Source organism: Melanotaenia boesemani, chromosome 9, assembly GCF_017639745.1.
Source record: "Melanotaenia boesemani isolate fMelBoe1 chromosome 9, fMelBoe1.pri, whole genome shotgun sequence".
Taxonomy (NCBI): Eukaryota; Metazoa; Chordata; class Actinopteri; order Atheriniformes; family Melanotaeniidae; genus Melanotaenia; species Melanotaenia boesemani.
In genome coordinates, this window is record NC_055690.1 from 15053116 (window position 1) to 15076895 (window position 23780).

General features: G+C 37.1%; 2 protein-coding genes across 2 annotated transcripts; one reads left to right on the forward strand and one right to left on the reverse strand.

The window, feature by feature from the left end:
• Positions 1-1643: 1643 nt before the first annotated feature.
• LOC121646252 (vacuolar protein sorting-associated protein 37A-like) lies at positions 1644-3659 on the reverse strand. The gene is made up of 4 exons (XM_041995148.1): positions 3469-3659; positions 3209-3380; positions 3016-3089; positions 1644-2760 (listed from the first exon to the last, which is right to left on the reverse strand). Exons 1-4 carry the CDS (start codon positions 3574-3576, stop codon positions 2341-2343), a joined length of 774 nt encoding a protein of 257 aa, XP_041851082.1. The 5' UTR covers positions 3577-3659; the 3' UTR covers positions 1644-2340.
• Positions 3660-4658: 999 nt separating this feature from the next.
• Positions 4659-13535, forward strand: camkk1b (calcium/calmodulin-dependent protein kinase kinase 1, alpha b). The gene is made up of 17 exons (XM_041995069.1): positions 4659-4722; positions 6982-7318; positions 7397-7444; positions 7516-7569; positions 7654-7705; positions 7790-7923; positions 8126-8162; positions 8250-8271; positions 8381-8469; positions 9675-9874; positions 9977-10030; positions 10111-10184; positions 10450-10537; positions 10607-10735; positions 11224-11327; positions 12723-12773; positions 13130-13535. Exons 2-17 carry the CDS (start codon positions 7064-7066, stop codon positions 13209-13211), a joined length of 1473 nt encoding a protein of 490 aa, XP_041851003.1. The 5' UTR covers positions 4659-4722; positions 6982-7063; the 3' UTR covers positions 13212-13535.
• Positions 13536-23780: the final 10245 nt, after the last annotated feature.

The following is a 23780-nucleotide window of genomic DNA, read 5'->3' on the forward strand; positions in this document are numbered from 1 at the left end:
TTTTACAAATGAAATACACCTTACTCCTAGTTATTCTGTTGGACCGAGTTTCTTCTTTTTCTTTCTCTTTTTGTTCTTTTGTGTACTGATTTCTTTTATTAATCCTGAGATGGGAATTATGGAGCATCTGCTGAACACAGAGTCTGTATATACACATGTATAATTTAACTTTCAACCACATTATCCTGGTGTTTAGTCAAACTTTGTGAAATTCTGTTTTGTGCAACATTACTCGCTACTGAGAAACATTAAACCCATTTAAGAGCTGGAAGCTTGCAGATATTAAACTTGTCTCCTTCAATCAGCTGTGTTTGGTTCATATTTAACTGTAAAGAAGCACAGGGAGCCCTCTCAGTTCAACCTTTAATATGTATTTATTTATCTGCTAATTCATTTTTTGAAAACTTTTTTTTTTTTTAACTTAATGTGAGTCACAAAGTCTAAACAAGCAGCTGAAAGCTCATTAATCAATTATCAAACAACATAAATGTAATAAACTGGAATTATTTCTGTGGTTAAAAGGAATCAAAATTAGTACATCAGCCAAAAATCAGCCATATTCATTCATTCCCAATAAACCGCAGTGTAACTGCTCTACAACCGGATGTTGTTGCAGGTACTCTGCAGGATAATCCTGTTTACATGACAGCCATCAGGGCAACAATATGAAGACTTAGCTCTAACCATGAGATCTGAGTCATGAAAAGGTCTTCCAGGCTAAATATGACCCAGGCTCACTTCTTAAACCAAAACTCAATATAAATATTTAACTAAATCTTTGATTTTAATTGTTTTAAAACAATGCCAATAGTATCAAAATAATAAGTTTCTCCACAAGACAGTGCAGAGACATGCGACTGAGGTGACAAGCACAAAACCGCTGACAGTTGACAGACAGGAAAATTGCCCAGTTTGAATCTTGTGGGACAAAAGAAGCTGCTGACAAAGATGTAACTGAAGTCTGTGTTGTAACAAAAGCCTGTGAACAAGCTCCACCTTGCTAATAATCTCCTGTAGCACGCATGTGGTTTCTTCATGGTTGAGTTGACATGGCAAGCTGTACGTGCCACCTGGCACCCTGGCTAACCCTGGGGTGTGATCAGGTGAGCCAAAACATAAAAACACTGAACAAGTGGTGAATTTTACTGGATTAAGTTGTGGACTTTTATCAACAGACTTGTGAGTAAATGTGAGGAGGAACAAAAGGAAAAGACAGTTGAGAGTAAGGGAAGAGCTGTTGGTGCTCCTTCGCTGACCTTGGCAGGAGTCTCTGCAAACAAATGACCGGAGGTATCGAATGTCAGTGAGCAGTTTGAGGTCACTGCAAAGGAAACACTGATGTATCCCGATCAGACTCAGCTGCTTGCAGTGGGTGACTGTGCTTGTCACCAGTTAAATAGATAAGTAATCAAAGACCATTAAAAAGATGTTAATGATGCATTTTGCTTTGATTAAATTGTGGCTGTTTCAGATAACATCCAGGATATTCTGCACTGCGGTGTTACAGTACATGTCACATATTTCTTATATCTCTTTTCCATCTGAACATCCACCTGTTACAAGAAAAGAATAAAAACCTGGTAGGATCTTGCTGTGCTAACTCTACTGGTAAAAAAAAATGTGTGCAACACATAATGGGTTCATGATTACACACTCTTTTTATTTTTGCTTAAAGTGAGTCACACAGTCAAAACAAGTGGCTGAAAGCCATTTTTTTTATTGCCTGCCTTTACTGTATACTGCTTAGATAACATTTCAGCTACACATGATGTTGCAATAGTTCCATAATATGCACACATAGCTCAATAATTTGATTCTCATGGTTCTGCTAACACAGGTTTAGATGATTCAATGTTCAAACAACACTTGCTTTTGTCACATTGTTCATTGCTTAAGCACCATTTGTCTCCTTCTGTCTCTTTAAGTGCCACATGTCCAAAAAGTCTGTTTTTATTTAGTCAGCCGATTGATCTAAAATGGCAGAAGGTACGAAATGTGCTTTATGCGGATGTTCTTAAGTAAAGGAAGAAAGGAAGGACAAAAATAAAGAAAAAAACAGTGTTCTTTAGGTGAGAATAACTCTCTTCAGACTGTGATCTTTTCACTTTACAGATTCTACATGCGCAAACAAGAATAAACCACAGTGAAGAAAAGGGGAAAGAGCTCAACAAAAAGGCAGAATATGACCTTTAATTTTGAAGGTTGTTTTCTTGGCGATAACTAATTAAACAATTCAGGATATGTTTTGAATGACACTTTTGAGTCTACAATGACACTGAGATAATTAAATATATTTTTCCGCTCAAAAATTCTTTGCTTATTAGTATTTTGGTTCAGGTTTCACTGCTGTTGATGTCTCCTCTGCTCCTTCAGCGGCTGAAGGCGAACAGGTCTTGCTGACCATCTGTGACTTCGTCTTATGTGCAGAGATTCATCATCGTCAGACCAAAACGGTGTGTGCTGGAGACACAGCGCAGCATTTATGTGACCACCAAGTGGCAGTAGAAATGGAGGGTGGAAGAAAGTGGGTAAGACTACAGCTGTGGTCAGACTGCAGACTGGATGGATCTGATCAGGAAAGCCCATGGAGAAATATTCAGGAAAAGCCTCACTGAGAGTTGTTGTTTCTTCATCTCTGGTTATCTCCTGGAGCTTATTCACCAGGACCAACCTGATGTGATGGAGCTTCCGAGAGCTGAGAAAGGAGTCCAAAAAATCTGCCAATGTAGTCTTTCCTTCTGCAAACATCTGGAATAGCAGCTGTAAGAACAGGGGGGGGGGGGGGTTGTATACATACATATATATATAAATATATATATGTATACATACATATATATATAAATATATATATATAATTTATTATATAAGTTTCACCTTTATTTATTACCCTTAAACAGAAAAAAAGCTTCTGTAATTTGTGGAAACAGCAGATTACACGTCTTGCACATTCTTTTCTTTTATTACAACAAAATAACGCAGTAAAATGACAAATGTAAAACAGAACCGTCTCCCTACCTCAAACTCCTCTTCTGAATGATTGATTCTCTGCTGGAGGCAATGTTGAGCATGATGAATGGTATTTTTTTCGGCTACAAAGGATTGAAAAAAACAAACAAAAAAACAAAAAAAAAAAATACATTCATGATGTTTATAGAAATAACTTATGAGTGCTGGTATAAACTAAACCAGTGTTTGGTTTAAAACTTACCAAGTTGCTCTTGTTTGGCTTGAGTAATGCTTCTAAGTTTTTCCACTTCTTTGTACTTCATTGCAAGTAGCATCTTTGTATCACTAAATGTAGGTTTTTGGGAGATACTGACTTTTGCCAGGTTTTGATTTGAAATTAGCATATTCTCAGCAGCCTGATGCAGCCTCTGAAACTGGAAATCACATGAAGTTAAGTCATTTTATATATATATCCTCTACTACCACGTTTAATTTTTTTTTATATATTTGTTCTTGACTAACCTTCTCGCTGCCTCGGACGATTTGGGTTATTTTTTCTTCGTTTTCCAGCAGCTCTCGCAGCTCATTGGTCGTCTGAGCACCGAGCTGCAGCTGCGCCGGGAGAGACATGACGACCGTCCGCTGCAGGTGCTCCGTTTGCCGCCTCTGTTGACACCTGCTGCGTCCTGCAGCTTGGGCAGGTAGTGCTGCATTCAAGGACGGTCGGAAACCGGCAACAATCTTGACACGAGAGAGAACTCTATTTCCGAAATATTATATTCTTGTTAAAACAAAAAAACAAAACAAACAAACAAAAAAAAAAAAGCCTGCTTGGCTACTGAAAAAAATATTTACCATTGTCATTGATGTTTTTTATGTTTATTTTATTAAGAGTTTAGAAATTATGTGATAGACTTTAGGAACACTAGTGCAAAACCCTCGCCCATGTTTTGTTTGTTAGCCGAGCCTGAAGCTAAATAATGTAAAAATTTCAAGTTGAAGGGAAGTCTAGAACTTACAGAGAACAACTGTAGACCTTTTCGTGCTTCTCTATGCCTGGGTGCATAGAGAATATTTGTAGTATATTTGTAAATGTGCCACTTAATTGGGCATTAGTGAGTCCAATGCACTGCCACTCACTGAAGGATAAATAATTGTATATATATATATATATATATATATATATAGGCTATACATACATTGTACATTAGTTTGCCTCAGTGATAAGAGCGAAAGAAAATTATACAGCTTTGTTTTGTAGAGTATTTCTATTATATAAACATGATAACATGTTATTCTATAAATATTTTTATACAATAGATCAAAACAAATAAAGAATTTCACATTCTGCTTTAAACATTTTTTTTATTGTAATCCTCTTGAATGAAAAGATAATCATGTTTACCAGCATATCTGTATTGTATCTCCTGATAACATGCATGACATTTTATGTTATTTATTCATCGTAACATTTATTTTACAAATAGGTGAATCAAACCTTCAAGCAAAAGAATGGCATTGTACAGTGCATAGTGTTGGATAGAGAATGTGTTGTTGACTGACCACAAGGTGTTACATCCAGCTCTGACCAGCCTGTCAACATGGCCACCCTCAGAATAACTCTGCCTCATCTATATGTGGCTGAGTTAATCCCTAAGACACACTGTGCTGATATAGTTGCCCGTCACTGAAAGTCCTGCAGACTGAGAGGATTTTCACCTCCTGACAACATGCAGATTCTCCAGAAAAGCAATGAAAACAGGACACCTCCACATTGTGAGTACAGAATTTCTCATGTTGCTTGTATTTTATTTGTGATAAGTTGACAGAGATTCAGATTTGTGTTAGGCTTTTAGCTGCTTGCTAAAATCTCTTGCTGATTAGTTTTATAAACACCTTTTACAATTTACATGCCACAACAGGATAGATTTTTAAATATTATGTGTGTGCATTCAACAGTTGTCCTGTAGTTTGTGTAAATGTGAATTTACAAGCCTGTTAAAGCTTTCCACTAAGTTACATAAGAGGCTTTTCAGTTCTCTGTACTGTATCTTAGGAAACAGCTAGTCCTGCACTTAGGAACCTGTATGTTATCTACCATTAGACTGTTTCTACAGGGCAAGATTAATTTATTTATTTAATTTCTGTCTATGATTCTTTTCTTGCTCATATCTCCATATTCTCTGGTTTGAGCTACTTTTTTTTAAAGTCCATTTGAGCTATTAAGGTATCCAAAAACTGTCTCATTTGATAAATATATTATAGCAGGCAAAACATTACCTGCAGACCTTACAACATATATCTAACTTGCACGAATCACAAGTTTTCTTTATTATTTAACTGACTGTTGTAACTCCTGCAATAGTTTCATCATCTTGTGTTTTCTGCCTCAGTTGGTTTACATAGACAGCAGCACTATCTGTAACATTATTGGTAAAACTTGATCTTTTCCTTGCAATGTTACATAAAAATTTGTGATGGGAAAAAGATTTATGACACTTTAGTTTAATTGTCATTTGTAACATTAAACAAAAAGATGATTTCATGGTAAGTGTGTTCTGTTTTGTGTTAACAAACAAACAATGCATTTAATGCATGTACAAATAAAGTTAAACAGTAGATACATGATGAAGTCATTAAATGTGATCTCCCAGGTTGTTGCACATATCATTTAAGTGTAATTGTAGTTTACACCAACATGACAACACAGTTCCAGTGAGATCAAGCATAAACACCTTTGTGGATGCTTTTTTTTTCTGTGTTAAATTAAAAATACCATTGGTTATGTAGCATGTACTGGTTCTTAAATTTCAAATAATTTAAGCTTCCTTGTTTGCACCACTACCATGTTGTTAGGTGTTTAAAGAAGAATATCCTGTCTCCCAGCAACCTGTCACAATGCAAACCTGCTAAGGAAAATGTGGTATCACTCTGACTCTTGACATTGAAATGCCCTGGAGTGTCTTACTCCACATTCCATGAGGTTTGAGAAGTAGAGGAAAATTTTATCACAATCTTTGACTCTTTACATTTTCTCTAATCTGGACAGTATTTACTACTTCATGCTCAGTAAAACACATATTTTTAAATCATACATTGCCACTTCTTGTCTAAAAATGTCAATTTCAGTCCTCATCCTGAAAAAAAGCAGTGGTTAGCTGCACATGTTATCCTTAGTGTGCAAAATCAGCCACAAAGTCAGGTTATTATTATGGAAATGTGCATAATGGTGATTCTTTGGGTACAAGAAGAAAAGAAGAACGCATTTCAGGCATTTCTTTTGTACAACATCTGCTAATGTAGATTTTATGATTTACACACCTTAAAATGTCAGGACGTGCTGAGGAAAATTAAAAATGGGAAAAAAAAGAGCGACTTGTTCATACATGACAGCAGCAGAGTGCAATGTTTACAACTGACTGAGCTACATCTACTTATTGTGCCCATTAAATGACCTGATAACATTCAATGGAGGACATTTACGCTAACAGGGGTATGAAGGGAACAAATCTACATATTGTTTATAATTACGGTAATAGGAGGTGGTGGTGTCATGATCTGGGATAGACTGCATTTAAAAATATATATGTATCTACCTCATGTATATAGGGGGTGTCTTTAAACATGGTATAATGTCCTACCATGTTCAGAAACAGTAGCCAACACTCTAATTTAACCACTTATTTTGCTGCTTTTCTCATTTTATGATAAATCAGCTGAAAAAATGATCAGACTTTCAGTTGGTTTAGTTACCTGTAAACAATCTTAAATGTAAAATAAAATGACTCATATTCACATAGAGGATGTAAAGGTTGACTCTCAAGCTAACTTCACCTCCAGTGAAAAAGTTCTTCTTCAGCTCTAGTGTCAGATTAATAAACCCAGAGGACAGTAATGAAACAATAGAGCGTAGATCGCCATCAAATTTAGGATTCTTGGTTTTATTTCTCAGGACGTCAGCAAGATAACACCTAGTTAGCTGGTTTTCACATCTTTGTCATCCTTTGTGTCCATTTCTGCCTTCACATCTCTCAGCTTAGTCATGCATCCTCTGGCCTTTCCACCAAACCGCCTGGAGGGCGTTCAGCTGTGAGGGAAGCAGAACCCACCACCAACCATGGACACTGACACCACTGGCAGGGCAGAGCTGGACTCGGAGGTCCACGGAGAGCTGGCTGACATGGTGGCAGCCATGGATGTGGCCGCCAGCCGCATGACACCGCCTAATGGCTACAGGTCGGGGGCTCCGAGGAGCGCCGCTGGCCAGAGAGCTCGACTAACAGACAGGAAGTTGTCTCTACAGGAGAGGGGGAGCCGCATGGCACGACAACCAACCATCGAGACCAAACGGGTGTCCATCACGGATGTGGATGTGAGGAATCTTTGACAGTTCCTTAATATACAGCTTATCATTGTTGAGATTAGTTAATTCTTCCTTTATACTTTATAGGACTGTGTCCAACTCAACCAATATAAACTGAAGAAAGAGATTGGAAAGGTAATCTAATCAAACAATATAATAAATACTGTACTTAAATGAATAAATTAAGTGTTATTGCAACACTTCAGGGTTCATATGGAGTGGTGAAGTTAGCCTACAATGAAGATGCTGAACAGTACTATGTAAGTTGAAGCTTATAGACTAAGTGAAATCATTCATGTTAGATTATCTTTATAACCATCATGCACTTTATCTACTTTATTAAGGCAATGAAAGTGGTGTCAAAGAAGAGGCTGATGAGGCAATGTGGGTTTTTGCGTGAGTAACATTAAAATGACTCCTAAGGTTTGTCCTGTTTCACTTCTGTTGTGTTTGTGTTGACGTGTGTTTGTGTACTTCCAGGCCGCCTGCCTCCTCCAGGATCAAACTCACAGCAGGACCTGTTCCAGAAAGCCACGCTGCCTCTGGAGAGGGTGTACAGGGAGATCGCCATCCTCAAGAAGCTGGACCATCATAATGTTGTTAAACTGGTGGAGGTGGGTGAGATGGCATCTCATTGAAAAGTGGAACACATGTAGGAACACACAATCAAAGATTAACAAAGTAATGTGGAGTTTTGGGCTATTTATAATTATTGAAAATAAACTACGTCACACATAAATAGGTGAAATCACCCTTTGAAAACCAAACACTAACAAACAAAAAAACAAACTTAAAACATTGTCAATGTGTCTGCAGGTACTCGATGACCCTGATGACGATGGACTTCATATGGGTAGGAAATTCCTCATCAATTTAAAGCATTAATTTTGTGTCAATACAAAAGTAATCTGTCATTAAAATCTGATATCTTGTCCTCAAGCCTTCGAATTGGTGACAAAGGGGTACGTTTTCGTACATTGTATAAGTTGGTAACTTGAACGCTGATACCACCATGAGGTGTAGTAATGTGTTTCTGTATGGTTTTACCCCCCTGCCTCTCTCGTTGGGCAGACCAGTGATGGAGGTACCAACAGACAACCCTTTAACAGAGGAGCAGGCACGCTTTTACTTCCGAGACATTGTCCTGGGAATAGAATACTGTAAGTAACAGGATTCATGACCCTTTTAAAATTCACTTTCCAGAAATAACTTTCTAGTTTTCTTTAGTTGTAAATCATACAGTCACATTTCTTGTGATGCTGATATTAGATAGTTTTTAAAAAATATGCGTGCATCATGAGCATGAACATTTTAAGCTAAGCTGTTTAAACATCAACCTGAAATCTGGCCTTTTTCTTGCCAGAAAGCATGGAAAACAGGACATTTAAAATAGAGAGATTTGTTAAAATTTCATTTTAATAGGTTTACTGTAAAATTAAACAAAAATGCATCCATGAAAAATATTTTTATCCAAGAGTGAAAATGTTTGAAGTGCAAGGTGAATAAACAAGTTGGTTTGTTTTAACAGGATAAATCAAATACAAACATCATCCACAGTTTCAAATGTAAACAGGAATGTGATGATTATGGAGAATAATGAAAATATTTAGTAGAAGTTTTAAAGAATCAGATGAGCCTGCTGAGTCAGCCTTAGATACAATACACTACAGCATGAGACAAAAAGCAGAACTTTCAGAAAACACAGCTTTTAAGATAATAAAAAAAATCTGAAACACCAACAAACCACTTTTTGGTTTTAATGTAATAATTGGTAAAATGCTGTAATTTTACTCTTTCTGTGTTTGTGGAAAAGTATTCAGCTTGTTGTTTTTTTCTAGAAATCTATTAATTTAATTGTGCCATTTTGTACCTCACGGCCAGGTTGACCCAAAGCAGGTATTAACAATTAATTACTCTTACTTTGTTTTGTTTTTTTAGCTCATGTTGATTTTGTTCACCATATTTTGTGATGCAGGACTGTCGTGCTGCAAAAGCCGCTTCTCACAAACTCAGACTCATCAGTTCTCATCAAATACAAACATTACTAAGACTCTCAAGAGAATCAAACACACACAAACCTACTGAATATGAGCGCATGTATATTTTAAATGCCCTTACATCATGCGTTATGTCTTACAAAAAACCTTGTTTTACTTTTCTATTTACAAAGTCTGTATTTGTCTGTTTACGCACATTTAGCTACAGTTTCTGTCTGTTGTGAATTCTTTGTTTTATGTTAGGAATGACAATTAAACTAAATTGCACTTGATTAAAAAAAAACTTCTGACAAAGTCTTAACTTAGAATGTTTTTAGTTAATTAAAAATAAATCAACAACTTGTCTTTTTCTCTGTGTTTGTATGTAGTGCACTACCATAAAATCATCCACAGAGACATCAAACCCTCCAACCTGCTGCTGGGAGACGATGGTCACGTCAAAATTGCAGACTTCGGCGTGAGCAATGAGTTTGAGGGGGTTGATGACCTCCTGTCAAGTACAGTGGGGACGCCGGCCTTCATGGCCCCTGAGACGATAAGTGAAAACCAGCAGAGCTTCAGTGGAAAGGTGAGACAGCCGTCAGTAAGTTATGTGTGTTTTGGGGGTGATTTGTAGTCAAACCACCAGCAGGTAACCTATGAATGATGACGCATCTCATTTGTTTACCAGGCAGTAGATGTGTGGGCGATGGGAGTCACTCTGTACTGTTTTGTGTTTGGGGAGGTAAGCATGCAGCAGAATTTATAAGAATCCCTCTCAACACTCGATTTAAATTCTAAAATCATTTGTTTGTCCCTCTCCAGTGCCCTTTTTATGATGATTATATAGTTTCCCTGCACAACAAAATCAAGGACAAACCAGTGGAGTTCCCAGAGACGTAAGTAAACACACATTCTCATTACATTAAACTGAAGGTTTGTGTACTTGTTATGTGTGCTATATATATATATACATATCTTAGTTGCACAGCTCTTATTATTTACATTCATAAAGGTCTCCTTCTTGTTGATTCTGACAGTGATAAAATGCTTTTTTATTACTTTAGCTCACATTTTTGTGTCTCATATGTAAAATATGAGACAGATAAACAAATTATTATTATTATTATTATTATTATTATTATTATTATTATTATTTAACAGGCCGGGAATAACTGCGGAGCTGAAAGATCTCATTGAAAGGATGCTGGATAAAAACCCTGCACAAAGAATCACCATACCTGAAGTAAAGGTGAGAATAAGATCAAAAAGGCGGCAGTTTCATAAAGAATGTGTTAATATGTGAATGTTGTGATTGCAGCTCCATCCATGGATGACAGAGAACGGCTCAAATCCTCTCCCTCTAGAAGAGGAGCACTGCAAGGCGGTGGAGGTCACTGAGGAGGAGGTGCAGAACAGCATCAAACTCATCCCCAGCCTTTCTACTGTGGTGAGTCGCACACTGACACTCAACTGGCTGCTAGTTTGCAGGTTTCAGCTGATAAATCTCAGATATAGTGGTTACATCTTTCAGGAGATTACTTTACCTCAAAATCATCCACAGTCTAGTTAAAGCTGCTAGTCTCAGTTTTTGATTAAATAATTAGGCTCAGATTAGCTTTTATATATCAGCCATGTAAGTTTATATTTTTTCTATGTCTCAATTAAAAAAAAAAAAGAAAAATATGCTTTTCTATTTATGAATTCAGAGAACAGAAAAATAAACTTATTGTCTGTGTGCTTTAAAATAGTAGAATTGTGATTTTTGTATTATAGGATAGAAGTAGAATAAATTATTTAATAATGTTTTATGGTATTGATTAGTGAAAAAGAAAAAACAAACATTGTCATTCCTAACTAGTCCACCAGGATTTTTTTTATACTTTCAAAACGCAAACTATACACTTAAAATCTCTCATTCTCTGATGTCCATTATAGATTCTTGTGAAGTCCATGCTTAGAAAGCGGTCTTTCAGTAATCCCTTTGAGTGTCAGGGCAGACGGGCAGAGAGGTCCATGTCTGCCCCTGGAGGTCTCCTTACGTAAGTAGCCTGCTCTGCAAATCCTGTCTGCTGCACTCTGCCAGGCTGTTAGCTCTGCGATTAGACCTCTAACAAACCAAAGCAGCAAACAGATGCTTGGATTGGAAATAAATCAGTTCCATACTTCACATGTAGAGTGTCTCTCACAGATTACATATCTAGAGCATTAATCTTTGAATACTGATGAGCTTATGGTGTATTTGTTGTGTTTTGGTCCTTAAATGAACAGCAGCACTCAGGCAGATAAAAACATTGGTCCTGGCTTGATAAGCTAAGTGGATCCTCTGCAGCATCAGTGATCGCTGCACAGCTTTTGTTTTCCATTAATAAGCTAGTTCTGTCTGTGAGGCGGCACAGCTAATTACACCTCCATGTGAAGAGATGTGGAGCCGCAGCTACATCCTCCTCCTCCTCCTCCTTTACACTTACCCAGCTGTACTGCAGCCTACAGTCTTCCACTCAGTACAACAATCCTACTGACACATGTGGCGTCTTAATGGTGAAGTTTTTTAAAAACAACTGGCAGAGATTTGATAAAACTTGAGCTAGTAGTTGTGTAATAGCTGTTTATGATGATAGAAAAAAATTCATTATTTAACCATCTGAGGGGTCATGATTAACGCTGACTTGCAGAAGATCAATGTGTTTTACATTGATCTTCTGGGAGGGATGATGTATTGTGGCATTTTGTTCCACTTCACACTTTATTGCTGTCTATATTAGAGATGATCTAAATCAAGTTTAGACTTTACAACACATTCTGATGAACCTGGAGGGTTAAAAGTAAAATCAATTTAAAAATTGGATCAGCTAAAAATAAATCTCACAATAATGAAGTCAGTCTTGTAAAATGTTATTTCATCCAGATATTCTCTTTTTTTCATAGTAACAGAGTTTATTGCAGATATCTTTAAAGCCTACCTGTAGAATCAGGTAGACCAGGTTTTGGAAATTTACCATAATGACCTGCTAATTGACTTCTGCTCTGTTTATTAGTGCTGACAAAAACCTTGTAAGAAGACACTGTTTCATTAAATGAAGCAATCATTTCTCATTATGTTAAACTCAGACAAAAATGTTCAACATTTTAGGAATAAATCTGCAGAAAACTTTGCAGCTTTGAAGAAAAGAGGGATGAAAAAAACATTTGAATCCCGAATGAAATATAACTTCCCACAATCATTTACTGCTTACCAGTACAGGAGCAGTAATGAGGTGGAGTTTTACATAAATACTATAAACTGTAAATTTTCTTTCTAATTCTTAAACAGACCTTATTCTCCCACATGTCCACTTTATCCCCCTGCAGTCTTGCAAAGATAAATATGTGTTTATGACTGTGTTGCCACTTAATGGAGTATAATCCCTGGATTCTTATATCACATCTCCTTGCAGTGGTTCTTGGGGCTTACTGGGGTCTTCGCCTCTGCCTCATCCTTCCTTGAGGTAAATTGTTAAAAAAAAGAGCATTTAGGCTGAGCTCACACGCTTCATACTTACCACAGCTCATCTGTTGTTTGCTCAACCTTAAGAGGATTTAAGATGGACAAGACAAAACAAAGCCCTCAGCTGTACCTAAAATAAAGGTCCATTGATGAGTGCTTTGTGTGGGCGTTCTCCTCTCTTGTGTCCTCTTGAGGGGGATGTGGATACAAAGCGATGAGCTGTGCTGTAAAGGACACGCACTCCATGACATTTCTAGTCTAGTGTCACCCCTTCCCTCTTCTCATTCTCCCCGTCCTCCTCATTTGCAAGCTCACTCAGTACCTTCAACAGCATGATCGAGCGTTTGTTGCCCACAGGAAAGTCAGCAGAGAGGGGAGCAGAGAAGGAGAGTTGGAGGACTTGTATGAAGACGAATCAACTCCAGAGACTACAGATTAAAGTGACATGTGAAGAGCAGCTGGGAGTGTGCAAAAAAATTCCTTGTATTCCTCCTTTGCACTCTACTTCTGTGCTCACTTACTCATTCTTTTTCACTATTGTTCAGATGTTGAGATTTATGCTTAATAAAATTATAGATTCATTGTTCTTTGAATGAAATCAAACATTGAATAGTCAGATTAGATGTCATCCTGTGCTTGTTTTCAGTTCTGTGAATTTTTCTGTTACCGCTGGCATGATCGACAGAATACAGTGAATGTAAAGTTTATTTATGGGCTCAAATTGTAAATATGCTCCATAAAGAAAATATTTTTACATTTTCTTACAGCAGTTGATAATAATAAAAGTTATAATATTCAAACAGATTGTAAGGTTTTTGTGTGTGTGTGTGTGTGTGTGTGTGTGTAAGTGTATTACTGCACCAAAACAGGTCTATAGATGGCAGCCTCTTAGAAGTCCATCTACCGTCTAATGTCTTGTTGTATATTTATTTAGAATGTCTTAGCATTTTCTTAGAGGTTTATAACATTTCAACTTAAATAGTATTCAAAATTCTGCTCTAGCTCAGGTCTAAATTTATATCCCTTTGTTTCCACACTTTTGTTTTCTTCTTATCCAAAAGCCTGATTCTGAAAGCTGAATGCACTGTAGTTATCAGACCAGAAGAGGGCAGCATCTGCTCTGACACTCTGGAGTAAATCTAATTTCACTTTGTAAAACTGGATTATGCAATTAAGATACAAGAACAGAAGCAACGTTTTTTAGGTTTTTCATGTTTTTTTTTTTTATATATATACAGGAAATATGATATATGTTCTTTTACAGGGGTAACAGATTGATTTTTTAAATCAATTTCTTTTGTTTTAGAATAAGATGTCACAGTGTTAGCCACAACAATATTATTTAACAACAATATGAGGCCAAAACCAGTGTAATTTTAAACTTTATAGCACCTAAAACACTAACTCCCATTTCCAGTTCTGTTGAAACAGATTGCAAATTCCTCTCACTATTAAGACGTTGAAGATGTTTAATTGAGCCTGAACTATTTTACAACACTCCTTTCTTTGATGCAAAAATAGATGTTTCACTTCTGCAGAGGAGGAGGCATGATGCTGCAAAACATAAACTTCCTGAGCATAAGTGCCACTGCCAGTCCCCATCACAGCATTACTCTCCTGTCCTGATCAGCACAAACTTCAGTTTTTATCACACTGAGGTGTCTCTGAGAGGCAGGAGTTACTTGGATCAAGTGGCCGAGGCTTTCTCTGGCTATTTATGCAGGAAGTTGAACAATATCTCTGATAATGTGAAACATAACAGTAGCAGCGGAAACTAGCTTTTTTCCAATATTAAAATGAATAGATCTAACGAGCCTTTGGTCCTCTTCATTCCACATGATGCTTAAACGTATGGTCGTAGTGGGAAATGTGCACGCTCCTGCTGGGGTGTGCTGCTGGAGAATTTGACCATGCCTATGATGTAATAGTAGCCATGGCGCTGAAAAAAACATCTTGTGAGTGAGAGTTTAAGATTTCTGGATAAACAATGCAAGAAAATATTGAAAAACATACCACAAACTTTAAAATTGCTTTGTATTTGTACATATTTTACAGTGAATCATATATTATGTCAGAATAAAAGAAAGAAAATTAGGAAATTAGAGTTTATGTATACAATTTGTTTATAGCCTTTAGTCTTAAAACCATTTTACTTCTTACTGTGGTACAATTACAAAACAAAACTGTTCTAAGAGTGAAATAACATGAAACCCTATTTTGCATTTCATGATTTGCTTTCCTGTAAATACGTTAAAAAGGAAATACAAATAAATCTTCAGCTCTTGCAAGCTGAAATGGTTCATTTGTATTCCTGCAGTCAGCCCATTTTTCAGCTCGCTGCAGTTATGTGACGACCAAAGAGGAGTGCTTCTGAGCAAAGATTTCTGTGGAAACAGTTGCCATGCAACAGGACAATACAGCGTTCATACAGAGTAGTAACTTCATTGTATGACTGCTCTTCTTCTTTAACTCCCACAGCTAAGCAACATCCAGCTCTTTCTCTTCTCTTTTGTCATATTCTACTGTTTGTTAAATGCATAACAGCGTCTTTATTTTAGGACTATAACTGTGGTGTCATTGTTTCATCAGTGGTCAAGGGAAACTTTGCTTCAGCATCTGCTCCCACACCCAAATTCCCTCAGTTTCCACATTTAAAGCCAGCTAGTTCAACCTCAATACTCAGCTAAACACAAACCTTGGCTCTCACTGTTAAACATCAATTGCTGTCACACTATATTTCATTCCTTCGGCCTCCGCCAGCTCCTTGACACTGGTCCCTCTCTGCCTGTTATTCACCACATCTAACCCCACTGGTCTGCTGTCAGTTGAGCTGTACATCCCCTCCAGGCTGTGAGAAGAAGTGAAAGAAAGTTTTTCTCTTTTTTTCTACTTCTTCTATGCACTGTGGGAAATCCCCTGTGCCCACATACATAATGAGTCACCAGCTCAGATATCAGGCGGCAGACCCGCAAAGAAGCCAAGGTATAATTTATCAAGCAGTTGGCACCTGGAACGTTAACTGTCAAACAGAGTTTAACTGATTAGATATGCTAAGGTCAAAGAAGATGCTTACACCAAAAGTATATAATTCTAAGAGATAAAACAATGGAAATAGAAAGAAACAGTTTTATCATTTACTGCATAATTTCCCGCCACTGTGAGGTGTCTATTAATTTAGTCAAATGTCTCATTAAGTGTAAACAGTTTCAGTGTGTGTGATTTCCTTGTGCAGAAACCCTTATGATCAGCACCCTATTAAACGAGGTGACACAGTAAACTGAGGTAGGTCACCTTTTCTGACAGAGCCGACCAAAGGATCCGTCTTCTGTATCACTAGTCATGGTAACACGGGTGTTCATCATTAAAGAGAGATGGGCAGCAGAAATTAGTTAGTTAGAGCTGATTTAATTATTTTCATTGCAGTTTAAAGGTTCAAGATAAAAAGATTCATACTGTAGATTAAACCATTATATTTCTGCATGCTTATGTTATTTTGGATGCCTGAGATTCTCCTGCAATGTGAGACCTTAAAAGAACACAGGGATTGACGTAACTAAGAGAAAGGGAGTGGGGGCTTAATTTTAGAATCCCCTTTACAAACTCATCACACAGTTACTAAAGTTATGAATAATTATATGTTGTAATTTTTTGTTTAAAAGCAGCAAATGGAATGATATCTTAACGTCTGTAGAGTTTGTGCTGCAGCCAGATAGAGAGGTGCACTGTATCCTAAAATGTTTTGGGACGCGTGCTTCCTAAAATAGCATTTTAAAACCTTCAGTTGAACGTTGTGGTACTTTTTGATAAATAATACAAAATCTAAATGCTAGTTTGAATAATTTATTTTGAGGCAGTCATGCATAACAGCTGGTTTTGTGCCAGAAAGATTCAGCAGCCTTCTTTGTCCTTTTATAACTCAATGCTGCAAAAAATGACTGAAATACTACAGTGAAATGAAATTCAAGAAAACAGCAGGTTTCAGTCTATTGCTTGTCTAATTTTATGCAATTTCCTGCATGTACTTGGCTAAGAATAAAACTGATGAATAAGGCTCTTTTAACTAGAGACATGAACTCTCACTATCCATACAGAGACACAAAGTTTCTATAGTGGAGGGGCTGTCACAGTGATGTCTCTGGTCTACTCGCTGTCTACTCTCAGGCTGCAGGGGAAGCCTATTTATAGATCTGTCTCTGTTCTCTGTCCCCTCTTTCTCTCCATCTCTCATCTCCATACCTCTAATAGGTTGACATTTCTGGAACTCTACAGCTATTATCTACTTAGCATCTTTGAGGTGCTGATCACAATGAGTTGGATCTTAAACTTCTAAAATCGGATGTGTCTACATAGGGAGCTGCTCAGAAAGAGAAAGTAGTGTGCTAATGTCTGATGCTGGTACCAAAGAACGCTGAATCAATTCAACAATAATCCAAGGTTTTGTTTCTAATATCTAATCATTAATAGGCTGCAACCTTTCAACTTCTGGTCTCAGAACATCATAATGCCATCAGTTTTTATCTTTGCACTGTTTCAGCAAAGTGTTTATTACTTAAGAGTCAGTCTTTGAACTATTTGCTTGGTGTGGCCAGAGCTGAGCTTCCAATTTTACCCCAGCGTCTGAAACCTAACCATGGTAGCCTTATGATTTCATTGACGATTAATTGGCCATCAGTTATTGTGAGATGTATGAGCCATGAGTGGTTAATGTTTTTTGGAGAAATTTGCAAACAACCAGAAATGCAGCACTGAGTCAGAATTAATGCTGTCTCACACCTGAATCGGTAATAACTGCACAGTTTAAACATGAATTACTTAAATCACTGCCATTTCTGGACTACAAAATCAAGTCTATTTTAGTCTTTCAAAATTTCAACATGTTTATGTTTTTATTTAGTGAAACTGGCACAAATTTGATATTCTCAACTATTAAATGTTCAAAAATAAAAAATACACACACACAGATTGAAAAATGTGTTTATAGCCCAATTTGCAAAGTTTTTTTTTTCTCATGATGCTACTACGTTTTCAAGTGGTAAATGTATTTGTTACAATTTGTCATGTGAGACTGCCAGTGTGCTCTAAAAGAAACTCAGTAAATGAAACTTTGACAAATGTCACACAAAGAAATCCCATAATCTGATAATAAAATGAATGAGTGAAAAATAAACATGCTAGACTACAAGAGCATGCAGTTCTATGATGCTAACAGGCACATGCTAACATGTCAAAAATGAGTTTTTACATGCTAATATTACAAGATACTGTTCATCATTTTAAGTTTTAATGTTAACTAAAAAGCACTTAATAATGTATCATTTGTAGTCAAACTATCTCACTAAATATGGCACAAAATAGCTGTTTCAAAAAGCCTTTTTCAAGGTTGGACTAATGTGGTGTTGTGGTGCACCAGTCCTGCACAAAAGTACTCTCATGGACAGGGTATTTTATGTATGTGGAATATCTAATAGAAAGCCATCCAGAATTTACCCAATTGTTTTTTTCTACATCAAAGCAGTGGACCTGTTAACATTGCTTAATGCATAATGCTAACATGGCTAACGCTGTCTTCTTATCAGCTGCTTGGTACATAATGTTTTTACACAGTAATGCCTTTAATAATGCTATAAACATAGTTTGTGTCATCCAGGTCTAAGATTATCTGAAAACATAAGACATGAAAGTCAACCAGTTGTACTATAAGTCATGTTATAATATATCAATGTATATGACATTTTGCCTACATACTGAAGCTTTGGTGAAAGCTGATAAGAGGTGAATGTAAAGACTCACAAATGTTGCTACTCTGTATTTGGTTGGAAACCACTTTCCTGGCACTACACGTGTGAAAAATGCTAAAACACTTCATAGTACATGGCTGCAATGCAGTTCGAAATGGGTCGGAGATGTGCAGCAAAGCAGCCAGTGTGCATGCTCCAATATGTTAAGATCAAAGCCAAAATGGAAGGTGAGCACAACACACCTGTTTAAGAAAGCTGTTCATCTATAGTTTGTGAAAAGGGTAAAAAAAAAAAAAAATGCTATGGAAAAAACTTGAAATGATTGTGGTTTAAAGAGGCTTTCCCTCTGAATGATGACCTTATTTTTTGTTTTAGGTCAGGTAAAGGATATCCAACTTACCTTTGCCTTGGAAGTTCTTTTTTCTTTTTCTTTTTTTGAATTGGGTTTGGTTTATAATGTTTTTTTTGCAACTTAAGTACTTATGTTTAGTTAGAGAGTTTTGCAGCATCTAATCTAAGTTTTTTACGTTGAGAAAACCATGAATACGGGGAAAATAAAGATAAGTTCATTTAATGTTATCGGCATCCTAAACCAAATAAAAAAGTCAAAAGTATTAACAAAGATGAAAAGAGAGAAGGCTGACATTGACTTGATATCTTCAAGAAACACATTTAAATAATCTGGAACACCAAAAACTGAATAAAATGGGATTTAATAACGTATACAACCCCTGGCAAAAAGTATGGAATCACCAGTCTTGGCAGAGCGCTCATGCAGTTGTTTTGTTGTGTAGAACAAAATCAGAAGACAAACATGACACACAACTCTAGTCATTCCAAATGGCAGCTTTCTGGCTTTAAGAAACAATAAAAGAAACGACGAAAAAACATTATGGTAGTCAGAAAAGGTTACTTTTACTGACCAAGCACAGCGAAAAAAATATGGAATCACTCAATTCTGAGGAAAAAAATATGGAATCAGTCTGTTTTTTTTGGGGGGGGGGCTCACCCAGTCAATTTCCTTTCCCTAAATGAGCACCTGCTTCAGATTAGGTCTGCTTGTTAGTCTGCAGTTAAAACCAAACCTGTGACCACACCTTGGAGACCTGATTCACCAAGGGGACTGGCATGAATCATGGCTCCCACACAGGAGATGTCGCTTGAAACAAAACAGAGGATAATAAAACTTCTTGAAGAAGGTAAATCTACACGCAATGTTGCCAAAGATGTGGGCTGTTCACAGTCAGCTGTGTCTAAGATATGGACCAAGTACAAGGAACATGGGAAGGTTGTTCAAGCTAAGCGCACTGGTAGACCAAGGCAGACATCCAAGCGTCAAGACAGAAAACTTAAGGAAATATGTCTTAAAAACAGAAAATGCACAACAAAACTAATGAAAAACAAATGGGAGGAAACTGGAGTCAATGTATGTGACCGCACTGTGAGGAATCGCCTAAAGGAAATGAGATTTTCATACAGGAAAGCAAAACGAAAACCATCATTGACACCTAAACAGAAAAGAACAAGACTGTGGAGGACTGGATAAAGGTTATCTTCAGTGATGAATCACGGATCTGCATTGGACAAGGTGATGATGCTGGAACTTTTGTTTGGTGCCGTTCCAATGAGATTTATGAAGAGGACTGCTTGAAGAAAACATTAAAATTTCCACAGTCCTTGATGATATGGGGCTGCATGTCAGGTAAAGGCACCGGGGAAATGACCGTTGTCACTTCCTCAATAAATGCACATGTTTACACTGACATTTTGGACAGTTTTCTTATCCCATCAATTGAAAAGATGTTTGGGGATGATGATATCATTTTCCAGGATGACAATGCATCTTGCCATAGAGCAAAAACTGTGAAGGCATTCCTTGAAGAAAGCCGCATAAAGTCAATGTCATGGCCTGCAAATAGTCCGGATCTCAATCCAATTGAGAATCTGTGGTGGAAATTGAAAAAAATGGTCCATACCAAGGCTCCAACCTGCAAAGCTGATCTGGCAGCAGCAATCAAAGAGAGTTGGCGCCAAATTGATGATGAATACTGTTCGTCACTCGTCAAATCCATGCCTCAGAGACTGAAAGCTGTTATCAAAGCCAGAGGTGGTGCAACTAAGTATTAATGGTGTTAGAATTTTGTTTTTGGTTGTGAAAACAGACTGATTCCATATTTTTTTCCTCAGAATTGAGTGATTCCATATTTTTTTCCCTGTGCTTGGTCAGTAAAAGTAACCTTTTCTGACTACCATAATGTTTTTTCGTCATTTCTTTTATTGTTTCTTAAAGCCAGAAAGTTGCCATTTGGAATGACTAGAGTTTTGTGTCATGTTTGTGATCTGATTTTGTTCTACACAACAAAACAACTGCATGAGCGCTCTGCCAAGACTGGTGATTCCATACTTTTTGCCAGGGGTTGTATTACTTGTCATACAGTGGAAATGACTGTGGAATCTCAGATCGGCAGTCGTTCAAAATCCCATACATATTTCTTAAAGGGAAACCTGGATTTAGCAGCATAGACATGAATGAAGTCACCCACTGGTTAACTGCCCTTATGAAGCCATGTCACCTTGCTGGTCTTTTTGGAATCACAAGCGACCATAGTTGCACTAGAAGGTGAAGCTGAAGAGGGATCATTGGCAGCTAAGACAAAGGTTTATTCTACAACTACTTGATGGAGCCCATCTGTTAACAAAGGTAGAAAAAAAGTGACTGCATGACTGTAGGGTGCTAAAACAAGAGAGTCATGTACAATAATAAGATAATTAAGCTGTGACAAAGCATTACAGAGACTTGTAAAATCAAACAGCATGCAGAACAACTCACCCAACTGCTGTCTTGTGGTGTTTTTTTATGATCAGACTGAGCTTAGCCATAAAAGATTTCAGAATATCATAAGTTGTCCAAAACTTATAGGAAAAAAATAAAGAACACACAAAATACACATGATCTTGATATCGCATTAGAGAAGTAAATATTTCTTGAACGGCAGTCTTGTGGAGCCAAATATTTTGGAATCAGCATCTTGCAGGCTTCAGTGGTGTTGAACTCTAACATCATCTTCATGCTTAATATAGGGATATCTTTATGTATTTTTATACAGCTAATGGTTCTTACAACCTTAAATACTAAAGTAATACCTGAGTAAAATACACAGAACCATCAAAAGTACACTGTGGAATTAATAATGTGTCCCAAAAAGATATGCAAAGCTAAGCTAACTGACTGACAATGGTGGCTTGCTATTTGACAGACATAAGAGTGGTAGGAATCCTTTTTATCTATAAAGGAAGGCAATGCATACCGAGCTGCCTTTCAACAAATTTAAAAGAGTTCATGAAATACAGAGAGCATAAAAATAACCTGCCTGTATTCACTTAAATATACACCTGGCTTACAAAGTCTATTTTTAATTCTTCCTCAAAGATACAGATTCTTTTATATCACCAGGAGCTTTTCTACAAGATGCAGTGGCAGTCTGAGGAACGAGGAATTAAACCCAATGATTTAGAGGGCACTTGCCTGCTGGTGACATGCCTCAAGGATACATTGCGCTTTGTCATCCTGACCTCTCTTCATGTGATGACAGAAAGTCCCTGAAGTGAAGCAGAAATTAACAATTTTCTGTTTCCTGTAAATAATCTTGTCTTAAAATCATCCAGTGGGAATGTACCGTATGAAGATTACTGAGGTGCATTAGTGTAATTGTATATAATCTGTTTGATGTGCAGTAAACATTGTTAATGACATTACTCCATTACAAATATTTATTTAGTTTTAAGCTAATTTGAAAGAATTTGCCTCTGAATTTAATTAGGAGATTTAATTACACATGCATGAGCTGGCACCTAAGTGTTTGAGATGTATAATGTCAACAGAATTTCCCAATATCCATAATGCCACTGTTCTAGAAAGTGTTGCAATGCATTAAAAAAACAGCATGACGATAGGTTGAAGCTGAATCCTGACACCTCCTGTGTGCTTTGAGCTTTCATTTCTTTAACAGGATGTAATAGGTGTCTGAGCAGTGCAGCAGGGAGCTGGGCTGATGGTGGGATACTTATTATAGCCCTAGCAACAGGAACAGGATTGGTGGCTGTGGAGAGTGAGCCTGTCAGCTATTGGCTGGCGAAGAGGACCTTTCAAAGCACAGAATTTCATCTCATGAAAGGTTCAGTGCAGCACGCTGCAGCAAAAGCTGCAGTTGGAGGGTGAAGGGTGGGGGGGGATCCAACAGTTTGCCACTTCAGCTTATCAATCAGTGCAACGGTGCAGCTCCCTATTTAAAATATACAGATTTGAACAGTAGCTCAGATAACCTTAATCTCTGCATGTAAAACCATAATGGGCAGGTGGATTTAAAAGCTTAGGAGATGCTGACTCTCCTGTAAATATAACATGGTGGATATTATTTTATTGCAGCGCTCCTATGCCATGATCATAAACCTGTTGTCTTCTTCAGAAGTTGTCTTTTTCTTTGATCTGTGCCCTAATTAAGTTAATGATTATCGAGGCGGTCTTTAAAAAGAACCTCATGTTAGACATTATGTGGTAGCTGTGTGAGGTAGTAGTATCTCTGCACTACTGCTAACACGACTCCATCTTGCATGTTCACACACAGACGCTCAATACATGCATCAGTGCAGGGACATACTATACATACAGTACCCACCTAGATATGGATGCAAACACTCACACACTCACATACCACACAGACCGGTCATGTGACCCATGAAGGGTTACATAAGGTTACAGCAATATCCTATATCAGAATGTGAGCAGAAATATTAAAACTTTCAGAAAGAAAATAAATGAGCTGTTGATTTTAGTATGGCACTGCACGACTAGATTGCAGACAGAAATGAAAATATAGGATAATATGATAAACAAATAACTTTAATGGGCAAGAGATGGCAACCAAAAACTCCTCAGAGCATACAGTTTGCTTGCTAAATTCCATCAGGTCAGCTCTTCTTTGATCAAATTCAAGATTCAAATCAAATCCTTTTTATTTTTTCCTCATAGCTTTGTACTTGCATGTCATGTCACAGAAACAAGGATTAACTTCCAAAATAATGAAAACTTGAAAATAAAAACACAAACCACAGAGAAAAAGAACACAAATTAATTATAAAATAATGGTAATAAAAATAAAATAACACAAAGTGTGTATTCTTGGCAATGAGTGACAGTCTCCTGACATGTTTTTTTTTCAAAAACAAACAAAAAAAGATAAGATCTCTATCCATTCAACACAAAAACTTGA

Excerpts from the sequence above, each read along its gene's own strand:
- camkk1b (XM_041995069.1), top strand. The coding sequence starts at position 7,064 with ATGGACACTGACACCACTGGCAGGGCAGAGCTGGACTCGGAGGTCCAC. Across the intron at positions 7,445-7,515 it reads TGAAGAAAGAGATTGGAAAG|GGTTCATATGGAGTGGTGAA; the intron begins GTAATCTAATCA and ends GCAACACTTCAG. Across the intron at positions 7,924-8,125 it reads ATGTTGTTAAACTGGTGGAG|GTACTCGATGACCCTGATGA; the intron begins GTGGGTGAGATG and ends ATGTGTCTGCAG.
- LOC121646252 (XM_041995148.1), bottom strand. The coding sequence starts at position 3,576 with ATGTCTCTCCCGGCGCAGCTGCAGCTCGGTGCTCAGACGACCAATGAG. Across the intron at positions 3,381-3,468 it reads TCGTCCGAGGCAGCGAGAAG|TTTCAGAGGCTGCATCAGGC; the intron begins GTTAGTCAAGAA and ends TGTGATTTCCAG. Across the intron at positions 2,761-3,015 it reads ATTCAGAAGAGGAGTTTGAG|CTGCTATTCCAGATGTTTGC; the intron begins GTAGGGAGACGG and ends CTGTTCTTACAG.